The 12,189-nt window shown below is 37.9% G+C and overlaps 2 protein-coding genes and 1 long non-coding RNA gene across 6 annotated transcripts; 1 reads left to right on the top strand and 2 right to left on the bottom strand.

Annotated features, from left to right (window-relative positions):
- Nucleotides 1-1,142: 1,142 nt before the first annotated feature.
- Nucleotides 1,143-3,047, bottom strand: LOC137496187 (uncharacterized). The gene is made up of 2 exons (XR_015495992.1): nucleotides 2,785-3,047; nucleotides 1,143-2,105 (listed from the first exon to the last, which is right to left on the bottom strand). It is a non-coding gene; the product is annotated as an uncharacterized LOC137496187 (long non-coding RNA).
- aplnr2 (apelin receptor 2) lies at nucleotides 1,966-6,325 on the top strand. 2 transcript variants are annotated; one of them, NM_001386365.1, is made up of 2 exons: nucleotides 1,966-2,192; nucleotides 3,961-5,825. In NM_001386365.1, exon 2 carries the CDS (start codon nucleotides 4,153-4,155, stop codon nucleotides 5,377-5,379), a length of 1,227 nt encoding a protein of 408 aa, NP_001373294.1. In that variant the 5' UTR covers nucleotides 1,966-2,192; nucleotides 3,961-4,152; the 3' UTR covers nucleotides 5,380-5,825. The 2 variants fall into 2 exon arrangements, with proteins under 2 accessions (NP_001373294.1, XP_087116148.1); XM_087260022.1 differs by lacking the exon at nucleotides 1,966-2,192 and adding an exon at nucleotides 3,162-3,258 and having other exon boundaries at nucleotides 3,961-6,325.
- Nucleotides 6,326-6,422: 97 nt separating this feature from the next.
- psmc3 (proteasome 26S subunit, ATPase 3) lies at nucleotides 6,423-11,536 on the bottom strand. Of its 3 annotated transcripts, none has more exon segments than NM_001002064.1 (11): nucleotides 6,423-6,782; nucleotides 7,091-7,172; nucleotides 7,484-7,629; nucleotides 7,716-7,961; nucleotides 8,071-8,214; nucleotides 8,308-8,445; nucleotides 9,640-9,702; nucleotides 10,243-10,347; nucleotides 10,443-10,568; nucleotides 10,655-10,735; nucleotides 11,358-11,494. In NM_001002064.1, coding segments are annotated over 10 exon segments (1,215 nt in total). In that variant the 5' UTR covers nucleotides 10,709-10,735; nucleotides 11,358-11,494; the 3' UTR covers nucleotides 6,423-6,671.
- Nucleotides 11,537-12,189: the final 653 nt, after the last annotated feature.

Here is a 12,189-nt window from a genome sequence, read left to right as displayed (position 1 = left end):
GCCTTTTAAAGGGGGCCTATTATGCCCTTTTAACAAGTTGTAAAATAAGTCTGTGATGTCTCTAGAGTGTGTATGTGAAGTTTCAGCTCAAAATACCACACAAATAATGTTTTATAACTCACTAAAACTGCTTTAGACTTTGATCCAAATTGTGGCGTTATGGTGACTGTCACTTTAAAATCAAATGAGATTGTGCTCTTTTCAAAAGAGGGTGAAGCTACAAACGCCTATGGGTTAGTGTGGCAAAGGATTAAATACAGGACTAACATTATCTGTGTGAAAAACTGAAAATGTGGAAAGAAGTGTCTTAGAAGGCAGTCCATGTGTCATTCATTTTACAAATTAAGAGTTTATAGTGAGAAATGTTTTAATTCTTTGCTAAAGTTTATAATTGTTATTTTTCTCTCTGACCCAATGATTTTCATTTTATTTAGTCAGATATGTTGGAGTGTCTCAACCCAAAGGTTGAGCCCACTTTACATTAGGACAAAATATTATACACCACCTCTGGAAGCTCTTGAAAAAAATGGATAAAATAGTGTGAATTCATATATTTCTATTCAAAAGCTGTGGTCACACTAGATTTTGAGCTTGCTAAATTCTGTCATATGGCGCTGAAAAAAGGGGCAGGATCAAACAAAATGATTAGACATTTAAAAAGCGAGCAATTGCTCCATATTTAAAATTTCTGTACAGAGAGTCCAGTGTGATCGCAGCTTTAGCTGATGATTGATAAAAAAGTGTGTTTGGCATGTTGTCTCCGGAGAGAGCCCTGAGCTCAGAATATCCTCGAACCCAGGGCTCCCTCCTGTTTTAAAGGGCGAGAGGGGAGTTTGAGCACAGGTAGGTCTTGAGAACTCCCCTGCTTGTAAAAGTGTTAGGAATAGCTAAGAGATATAGCTTGCTAAGAGTTTATTATGCCACATTGGATTAGTCATCAGTTTTCTTGTATTGTATGTATTTGGATGGTGGGAGGTAACCGGGGGAAACCCACACAAGCACGCAGAGAAACTCTGGTTATTTATAGTGAGTTAGTCTGATTGGCGCGATATGTGAAGCTAATGGGGAACCAGCTGTGATCAATCATACTGTAAGAAACTGATCCTCTTGAAATTAGTTTAGAAATAAACCGCACAAAACAACACTAATAATGTCTTTAATTTTCCTTTTTATAGATTTATTGTAGACACTTGGTAGGTCAAATTTGTCTTTTACATCACAATTTTCCTTTTTGGTGTTGTTTTTATGCTTTATTTTTGTATACAAGAGTCTGTTTGTCTGGTCTTTATAAAAAATAAAGAAATAAAGAATGTATTTTAAGAATCAAAATCTATTTTAAGAATCAAAAATTAATGAAACCAAAAAGCTCACAGAAAATAAAGTATATGCTGAAAGCAATATATTCACTTATTATTTTGTCCTTGTTCCTCCCTTTCATACTTAAATCATTTTATTGCATTGTCACACACACACAAAAAGCAATTGAAATCCAAAGTACGAACATCGTACACTCAAAAAACATCTGTATATGTTCAAACACTGGGTTTAAATATTATGCCTCTGGGCCTCACATCACAATCCAATTCATTATAATCCAATGTATGCAAATGCTCTAATTTTCCCTCTTCATAATAAAGAAATAATCATCCACCGTGATACAACCTGCTCTGTATAACAACAGGCCGCACAAAATGTCTCTGATTTCCTGACCTCCCAGTGTTTTAGGTCAAATATTAGCTCATTATTTGTATGAATGCATGTGTATTTGCTAATACAACCTGGAATACGTAGTGATGGTGTTGGCTGAGGATTGATGTTCACAGTGGTGAAAGACATTGTGATGTGCACAAAGCCTCTTTCAGGCTTGAGGTGTTGCGAGTTTGCTCAGTGTGTTTAAGTACAGGGGGACTGTTTGGAGATCTCACAAAACTGCTACGGGGTGGTCCTTTGATAGAGGAGGAGGACACAAAGAGTAGAGGGTCTTTAAAGAGCAGACGTTTTCCCTGTAGGTGACACAGAGGAGGAAGATCACAAGGAGAAGTTGTCGAGAATGATCAAGAGAAGATCTTGGAAACCGAGCAACATCCTTCATTTAAAAAGATCATCTGGAAACACAGAGGCTTTAAATACACAGAAGAGAAAACTGGGCACAATTAATAACAGAAACAGAGATAAACCCTTCACAAAAGCAGGTACTGTATGAGATGTTTGGCTTGAGTAGGATTTTTTTTTTTATTAACCTTAGGTGTGACAGAGTAGTACTGCATTTGCACGATCCTTTTTGTGGATTTTTTTTTTTTTGATATGGTATGCTATTTGTCTGGAAATGGTTCTTCAGTTGTGTATTAAACAGGACAGAAAGTCCAACATAATGGCATCAAAAAAAGATTTAAGAAGACGTTAGCATCTATGGACACTCAGTTTTATAAAACAATATTTATAAGCTGTAAAGAAAACAAAAAAGCTCTGTAGTTAAATACCTAAATGTTCTTTGACTTAAGAAAATTGTTTTCTGAAAACGTTTATGGAAAGGCTCTTTGTTAAAACCCAAATGGTTGTTCTATGAAATCTCTGTAATATCAGTATTTCAATTGAACCTATTATTATTATTATTATTTTTACATATTTACTTAATTAACAAACACCTTTTCAGTGGAAAATTATCATGCAACTTGCCATAAAATAAAACATTTTAATATGTGAATTAGTCAAGTATAAAAAAGCCAATTATTAATAACTAAGCAAATACTTTGAAGTGATTATGGAGATCAGCAGTTCTTTTACCTCAAACTGATGTTTGAATGACTTTTGATGTCTGGACAGGGTTGGCCAACACTGTGTTTGGAGATCTCCAGCCAAAAAAAATTTGTTGTTGCTTGTTTGAATTACTTACTTAAAATGAGTTAAAATAACAAAATTCTTGAGATTTTGTTGGGACAAATTCGTTTTTTATATTCAATCTACTTAAATTTGTAAAACAAAAAAATATATAATAATAAGCTACTTCGATTATCTTGTCTCAACACAAAACGATTGTGGAACCCAACATTTTTAGTCAACCTTCCAGCAGATTTTAGTTGCATTCCATATCAAACACACCTGCCTGTAATTATCAAGTGCTCTTCAGATCCTACTTAATTGGTTCAGGTGTGTTGGATCAGGGTTGAAGCTGAACTCTGGAGGAAGGTAGATCTCCAGCATCACAGTTGGGCACGCCTGTTCAAGAGTAATTAGACAGCATATCATGACCAAAAATGTGTATGTAATATGTAAATCTTAATATCCAAGTTTTTTCTTCTATATTATCGTCAACTGATAGAGTTCGAGGTCCTTTCCCCTGTTGCCATTAGCTTACCATACTTTTGGTAGAGTTAATCACATCCTTCAACATTGGCCTCTAATTTACTCTGTCTAAAGAACGATGATGAAGTAATGTATATATTACTATAATACTATATACATTATTATTATTAGACTATCTTTAATTTTTTTTCCCCGCAATTGATGTTAAACAGAGCAAGGAAATTTTCACAGTATTTCTGTTATGTTTTCTTCTGGAGAAAGTTTTATTTTGGCTAAAATAAAAGCAGTTTAATTTTTTAAAACACATTTGAAGGTCAAAATGATTAGCCCCTTTAAGCTATATTTTTTTCGATAGTCTACCGAACAAACCATCATTATACAACAACTTGCCTAATTACCCTAACCTGCCTAGTTAACCAGTTAAGCCTTTAAATGTCACTTTAAGCTGTGTAGAAGTGTCTTGAAAAATATCTAGTCAAATAATATTTACTGTCATCATGGCAAAGATAAAATAAATCAGATATTAGAGATTAGTTCTAAAACTATTATGTTTAGAAATGTGTTGAAAAAAATCTAAGTTAAAAATAAACAGGGAGTCTTCAACTGTATATGACCCAATCTGTTATAACACAAGTTCTTATTTTATCTACCCCACAGAAATCAAAGAGGATTGAGGAGCCACCGCTTACTCCCAAACAGTATAAACAAGAATTCTGGGAAAGGACAAAGTTGCTTCCTCCTGTTTACGAACAAGCATTTCTTCAAAACTAATCACCCTTATATCCTCAGAGGGTCCTGCCGATGTCCTCCACAGGCTTTCTGCACTAGGTGCAAGTGTGTGGCTGTCAAATGTCCGGGTCTCTGCCCTTCCCCTCACCCTCTCCCTTCCCCTCATGTGACTACACAGAATGGTCTCCAACATGGGTGCTGATCCCCAGCGTGTACCTGCTGGTGTTTGTCGTGGGCTCTCTGGGTAATGGTCTGGTGTTGTGGGTCTACCTGGACCGCCAAGCGAGAGGGCGAGGGAGGATAGGAAGTGGCTCAAAGTCTTCCCAGACTCCCGATTCTCCTCCTTGTCCCTCTCCGACATCTACTCGAACAGTAACCGAGTCTTTAATAATCAGTCTAGCACTGGCTGACTTGGCCTTCGTCATGACCCTGCCATTATGGGCTGCCTACACAGCACTGGGCTACCACTGGCCCTTTGGCCAAGTTCTGTGTCAGACGAGCAGTTACATAGTGGCACTGAACATGTACGCAAGCGTGTTTTCTCTGACTGGGCTCAGTGTGGAGCGCTACTGCGTCATCACACGACAGCGTGGCAACGGTTCAAAGCAGAGGACGTCAAGCACACGTGCCAGGTGGATTGTGGGTATTGTGTGGCTGGCAGCAGGAGTGCTGGCACTCCCTGCTTTACTTCTGCGAACAGTTAGAGAGCCGGATCTTGAATCAGGAGATGATGGTGACTGGCAGGCTGGACAATCGTCCTCCTGCTTGTGTGATATGGACTATTCAAGTTTAATCTCAAGTGATCTGGACCCAGCAGAGGCAGAGCAGGCAGAGCTCATGTGGTCAGCAGCTTTGGGGTTAAAATCAACCCTGCTTGGCTTCCTCTTACCCCTTGTAGTGCTCCTAGTATGCTACGGCTGGCTGGGACGGCTTCTTTCCAGACACTTCAGCCTAGGCCTGCGCCCCGATCAGAAACGCCAGCGCAGGCTCCTCCGCATCATCATCACCCTTGTGCTGGCCTTCTTCCTCTGCTGGCTGCCCTTCCACACTAACAAGACACTCTCCGCAATGGTGGAGCTGGGTATTCTCCCCTTCTCCTGCCGTTTCGACCAGTGGTTGGTGGCGGCGCATCCGTACTCCATCTGCTTGGGTTATGTAAACAGCTGTTTGAACCCTCTGCTGTACGCATGCTGTGACCCTGCGTTTCGGAAGCGCTGCAGTGGGCTGCTTTTGTGCCTATGGGTCAAATGCAAAGGTCAGAGGGCAGAAGAGGAGAAGCAACAACATCAAAGTTCGGCAGTACCATCTGGGACACATGAAGTGACAGTCAGTAAAGACGAGCAATGAAGAGAGGTTCATCTGGCAAACACACTCAATGGACCGTGCTGGGTTAGGACTGTTTGTGTGGAAAATCCTTCAAGATGACTCGATCAATTCTGATGACTTTTTCCATTCCTCTGTGAGATTTAGCATGAACTTCACCCCCCTCAAGAAAACAAGATGCCAGCATTGTGTGGGAACTGATAAACAGACCGGATTCACGGACCGTTTTCCCATGACATTATGCCAGAAGAATGAAGAGGAGCTGACATGTAGTAGAAAAAAAATCTCTCATTAAAATGATGTAATTCAAACTGCACAGCATGGGCATATTGCTGAATATTAACAAACAGGTACTATTTTATTACTCCTAATCTGCAATCATTATTAAATGTAAAATTAATTTGAGTATTTTTGTATTTATAAATGATTTTTGCAAAAGAAAAGAATAAAATACATAAAAACATACAAAACTACATTTTAAATGTGTTTTTTTACCTCAGCAATGCTGATCCTTTAAAAATGTTTGCACTTTGTCTGATGATCTTAACATATTAACAGAAGTAGCAAGAAGTAGAATTGGGAATAATTGAGTAAGATTAGGAGTGTTTGAAATGTTACAATTACATTTGACACTAGAGATGCAATAAAGAGCATTTAGAAGGATAGATCACCCAAAACTGTAAATTCAATCATCATTTACCCACCCTTCGCTTGTCACAAGCCTGCTTGAGTTTAATACAAAAGAAATTATTTTGAAGTATGCTGAAAACCTGTAAACATTGAGTTCCATAGTATTTTTTGTTTGCCTACTTTGGAACTTACCTATGAAAATAACTTTTTTTTAAATACATTGTGTTCAAGAGAAGAAAGAAACTGGAAGGTTTGGAACCACTTGAGGGTGAGTAACGGTTCATTTGTGGATGCACAATCCTTTTAATCTCAAAAAAAAAAAAAAAAAAAAAAAACTAAATTAATCAAGGATCACTCATTCCCTGCTTTTCCATCACTACTAAAACACAAAAGACAGCAGATATGCATTAAACAACCTTCATAAGAAAAAAAGTACATATAGTGAAAAAAAGATTTTTGTTTAATGAACTGAGAAACAAACATAAAGGTTAACTGAAAAAAAAAGTTCCATAAGTCTTCACTGTGAGGCAGTCCAGTCTAATTTGGCTGATCTGTCTCCATCAGAACACGGGTCATTACTCAGAGCAGCACTGGATCTGATAAGCACAAGTTTACAGGTGTGCTGGATCCTGCTGTTAGATGCTCACATACGCACAAACACACACACATACATACAGTCCTCCTCTTTAAGCATAGTACTGCAAATTGGCCTTCTTCTTTGCCTGCACCTCCAGAATGCCCTCCATGTAGTCCTCATGGTTGAGCTCAGTTGCCCCACGCCGCAGCGCAATCATACCCTAACACACAAATCAATACGCATTTAGATAACATGCAATAAAAACAATCAGAAGCAATGACTCTTTCCATTAAAAGTCCACATTTAAGCAGAGATTTATAGAGAGCAAATTTCTTCAAATTCCATTTTCCAGAAAAAATACTGTCAAATTTTATTGCAGATCAAAGCAAGACTGCATCTTGCATTAGAGTACATTTAGAGTACATTTGCCTCCCTTTTCCAGAAGTCAAGGGCCTCGACCATAATGATAACAAACCCTTATAAACAAGCAGCCAAGTTAAAATCAAAGATCACAAAGATCGTACTTACAGCCTCAACACAAACTGCTTTACACTGAGCTCCATTGAAGTCATCAGTACATCGTGCCAGTTCCTCAAAGTTCACATCAGGGCTATGGCACATAGGAAGTAAAGGATAGCGTCATGAGAATATAGGTAAAAAAAAAAAACAAGTAAAAAAAGTGTGCAAATACCAAGTTTGATGATGTTGTCACTCAACTTCATGATTTCGCTAGAGTATTTAAATTAAGCCTTTTGTAAAACTGTGCGTCTTACACAGATTAAGGCATGCAACTTATTGCATTATAGCATTCTAAGCAGTGACAAATGCGTTGCATCAATTATTTCATTATCAGGAAAATAAGAAGAACTCATATAAACGCTTGGTTTTACTAAGCAACAAGAACAAGAAAAGCTCCATTACCAGACATTCATCTTGCGAGAATGGATCTGCATAATGCGAGCACGAGCCTCCTCGTTGGGCATAGGGAACTCAATCTTACGATCCAGACGACCTGAACGAAGCAGAGCTGGGTCCAGGATATCCACCCTGTTAGTGGCAGCAATCACCTTGAGGGACAAGAAACAAAAAAGTCAGAACAGAAGGTCAAACGGGCATGTTTACAACTGAAAAGCATTTGGACACAAGCGTGTACCTTCACTTGCATGTTGGGCTGGAAGCCATCTAACTGATTGAGCAGCTCCAGCATGGTCCTTTGCACCTCTCGGTCGCCAGCCTTCTCACTGTCAAAGCGCTTGGTGCCAATAGCATCCAACTCATCAATGAAGATGATGGAGGGAGCCTTCTCCTTAGCCAAAGCAAATGCATCCCGCACCAATTTGGCACCATCACCAATAAACATCTGGACCAGTTGAGGGCCAGCCAACTTCAAAAAGGTTGCCTGAGAAAAGGACAGTAACAGAAACGTGAGATCATGCCTTGGCACAAAATTCTGCAAGTGAACATTGTTGACAACAGTGTTATTTTGATGATCGTCAGTTCTCTCTGACCTTGGTTTGGGCTGCACAGGCTCTGGCCAGCAGGGTCTTTCCTGTGCCTGGTGGTCCGTACATAAGAACTCCCTTTGGTGGCTGGATGCCCAGATTCTCAAATTTCTCTTTGTGGTTCATGGGCAGAACTATCGCCTCCACCAGCTGCAAAGAGCGAAGCAGTAAGCTCAGAAAAAGAGTTTAAACTGCTATTGTGAGTGACAGGATTACGGTTTGAGGCAGTTAATCAGATTGTACCTCTTGAATTTGTTTGTCAAGGCCACCGATGTCACTGTACTGCTCTGTAGGCCTCTCATCCACTTCCATTGCTTTCACACGAGAGTCATACTCGGTGGGTAGAGTCTCCAAAATCAGATAGGAGTCCTTATTCACACCCTGTGAACAGGTGAAGCAAGACATTCAACACATTTTTAGGCAAAACAGGCTTTTTAAACATTAAAGGGACAGTTCATATTAGGCATGGGATGATAACAGTTTTCAAGATATACTGCAGTTTGGAAAAGTTAAGGTATTAAAACTGCTAACATTTTCTTTTTTACAGTCCCCATGTTTTGTTTTGTTTATTTTTTTTTACATTTTGTTTTTGTTTTTTCAGGACAATAGTATCTCCAGCAGAAAACATCTCCAAAGATGCCATTTTAAATTGTAAAGAAAACTGTTTTTTTAATAACTGAAGACAGCAGAAGTCAATGATTTATTCAAGTTCTTTAGCCTAACATGTTTACTGCTCCAAAATATCTTAAATATTTCTCAAAATAAAATATATTGTGTTCAAAGGGGAAAAAAGTTTTCGTTTTTTTATCCAGACATTTAAAAAAACTTATTTTAGAGCAGTAATCACATTTCTGTGAAACTGATATTTTTATCCAAGTTTTTATACCGTCAAAATCCTAAACCGGCCCATGCTTAGTTTATACAAACTTTTGTTTTATAAAGAACATTAAATACAGCTGAAACAGCTGTCCTTAGTCTATAAAAAAGAAAGAAAGTCAACAGTAGCATTCGGATGCGACTCTTTATTTGCATGTAACATAACACCTGAATACCAATCTATATCAGTTGTCTAATCAGAGCACAAAGTAAAAGTAAACATTCCTGGACATTTTTTTTTTAAATGACACTCCTACATTACAATTCCCCTCTTGCAGCATCAGAATTACACATGTCATATAATAAAATAATTTGTCTATTACTAAGATCAATCTACCTTGTTCTTTCAATTTTTTGATTACATGGCCTTTTATGGCAATATAAGTACTGTAAATTATAGATAAGGCTATGCATTTTATGATGATGGTATTCCTAAGTGCTACAATAAAGCTTTTTTAAACAATGTAAACTGAATTAACCGAAAACTCTAACCACATAACCATGATACAATCCAAACCGACAATTTTGTAAACCATCTCAACCCTAATAGAAGCACTGCCAGCAATGATCACAATTTTTTTATTTTAACTAAAGCTAGTTTAGCTTAATAAATGACCTCGCTATATCACCAACACCCTGTGTAACCACTGATTTCTATTTGAACAAAAAGTCAAATAAAAGAAATTAACTTTCACTTACCACCAGATCACCAGGTTTCAGTTTCTCAGCATCCACCAAACCAATCACAGGCAAGAAATACGTCTGCAATTAGAACTAAACATTAGTGACTGATTTATTGAAAACGTTAGTAATTATTATTTAAAATAACACTGAAAGCAAAAGCTGAGTTTCATTTAGACAATATGCATTGACCTAAAACAAAATTGAGGTTATTTAATTGCATAGCTGAATTCAGTATCCTGTTCTGGCTGTTGAAAACTCAGGTGATCGTCAAAGCTTAACAACAATCTGCCTCTCTGATATTTCGCTTTTTGTTTTTCATGAAGAACATTCTTTTCTAACTTATACAGACTGTATGAAACGGATGCTGAACTCACTTTGTGATTTGTTAAACTATTGCTAATGCTACTTTGGCCTTCCATAACAATTTTCACTTTTTTTAATATGTTTAGATGCCAGGTTAATGTGAATCAAAACTCAATGTTTCACACACTATCAAAGCCTTAACACAAATTACTAAAATTTATTTTAACAAGAACTACAATTTGTAAAAAAGAAAATAAAAGATGGATGGAAGAATTTGGCCATAAACAAAACTGCAGATTTAGATACATTACTCACCTGCCGTGTGGAGGTTTTGATGACAGCACACTTGCCCTTCCTCTGAGAGTCCAGATCAATGTTGGCTCCATCCTCCTCTTGGTCATTAGGATCTACATCCAGCAGCTTCCATTCAAACAAAGAAAACATACAAGCTTTAACACCATACTCCAGCCTAGCTAGGCACTTATAGCACTTAAAAACACGAACAAGTATTTTACCTCTATGACATTTGAGACGAGGTAGGGCAGAGTCTTGTTCACTTTGATTTTCTCTGTGTTCTCCTTGATTTTGTCCTTCATCGCCTGCAGCTCGTGTGTGACACGCAGAACCTCACTCTTCATGATCTGAAATCATAGAGATTATAAATGAGGCACAAAGATGCATGCAGACACTGAAAACAACTAAATGTGAATCACAGTATGAAGCGTGCCTTAATCTCACTGTCCAAAAGACGAGTCCTCTGAACAATCTCTTCAGTGGACATCTTAAGGACTTCCTCTCCGATGCCATCCTATAAAATACAATAAAACAAGTTCTGTGAATTGTGGAAAAAGAAAAACCCATGCTTGTACAACAAAATAAATAACTTAATTAAAATAATTCTGACATCATTTACACACGTTGTATTCCCAAAGTAGTTTCAAACACGTTTTAATTTTTTACTGAACTGCAAAAAACAGTGCCATCCACAGACACAGACATCCAGGGATTTCCTTAACTTGAGACCAAAAACTTTTTGGCCATCAAAATATGTTCTTTCAAATTCAAAACATACAGGTTTAATGTAGCTTAAGGCTGACCAAATAACATCTAATTAGTGTCATACACAGTAATTGTCAGATAACACCCCCTAATCAAAGGACCTGAGCAGAAGAAAACATCGGTCACCATGATCACGTTAGCTCACAAATGCTAATGTTATCCTAGCAAGCCGCCATCACACTTCCCCTAAAGATTTAACGTTAATGCCATATTCGTGTAATTCGTGACCAATTTAAAGTAAAAACTGTTCTGTTATTACTTATCACACAGAACTGTCTGGGGAGTGAATGCACACCCGTAAAATAAATGAATGAAGCGGAATGAAATTCACTGTGTCATGCTAAGCTCTTACAATTAGAAACCATTCATACCCATTGCCAGCGGTTTAACACCAAGTTAATACGTTACACTCCAAATAAAGCACCTTTCTGCACATAAGTACAACTATCTATTGTTATCAAAATATTACAAAACCCCAGAAACGTAAAACAAACCTCCACCTCATCCCAAACTGATCTGTCATTCAGCGACGACATCTTGAAATGCCGCTTCTTCTCAGGACCGAGTTTGTGGTTTTTGTCTATGACCCTCTGTACGCGTCACTGCCCTCATCCGGCGCGGATGAACACTGACTCACGCTCATCCGTACTGTGAGCTTTCAGGCTTTATTTCTAAAACCTAAATCCATTCCAGGATTGGGTCAGTTGGCAATTTCCCCCCGGTGTCCCCCACAATCCAAAGACATGCGGTGTGGTTGATTTGAATAAACTAAATTGGCCATATGAGTATGCATATGTATAGATGTTTCCCAGTACTGGGTTGCAGCTAACCCCAACCCCCAGTGACATCACTTGAAAACAAGTGCAAGGAAGGAGGAGCTGGAGCTCTGCCCAAGTGGCTCAGCAGTCAGCACCACTTGGGCTGGAATGGCATCTACATATGCGGTATAACTTGGTGGTTCATTCCACTGTGGCGACCAAAAAAAAAAAAAATAATAAATAAAAAAAAAAAAAAATATATATATATATATATATATATATATATATATATATATATATATATATATATATATATATATATATATATGTGTGTGTGTGTGTGTGTGCGTGAATGAATGTTTTCATATATCAAAGGTCGTCATCTCTTCAGGCCAGAAACCGCTACGTAGATTTAAAGACATGAGAAATTATTTATTTATTTTTA

The sequence above is a fragment of the Danio rerio genome, chromosome 7 (assembly GCF_052040795.2).
Source record: "Danio rerio strain M-AB ecotype USA chromosome 7, GRCz13ab, whole genome shotgun sequence".
NCBI lineage: Eukaryota > Metazoa > Chordata > Actinopteri > Cypriniformes > Danionidae > Danio > Danio rerio.
This window is presented reverse-complemented; position numbering and strand designations above follow the sequence as displayed.

Coding starts and splice junctions, on each gene's coding strand:
- aplnr2 (XM_087260022.1), top strand. CDS start 4,153: ATGTCCGGGTCTCTGCCCTTCCCCTCACCCTCTCCCTTCCCCTCATGT.
- psmc3 (XM_087258803.1), bottom strand. CDS start 11,522: ATGTCGTCGCTGAATGACAGATCAGTTTGGGATGAGGTGGAG. Junction 10,736..11,480: donor CAGTTTGGGATGAGGTGGAG/GTTTGTTTTACG, acceptor TGTATTTTATAG/GATGGCATCGGAGAGGAAGT. Junction 9,703..10,242: donor TCAAAACCTCCACACGGCAG/GTGAGTAATGTA, acceptor TTCTAATTGCAG/ACGTATTTCTTGCCTGTGAT.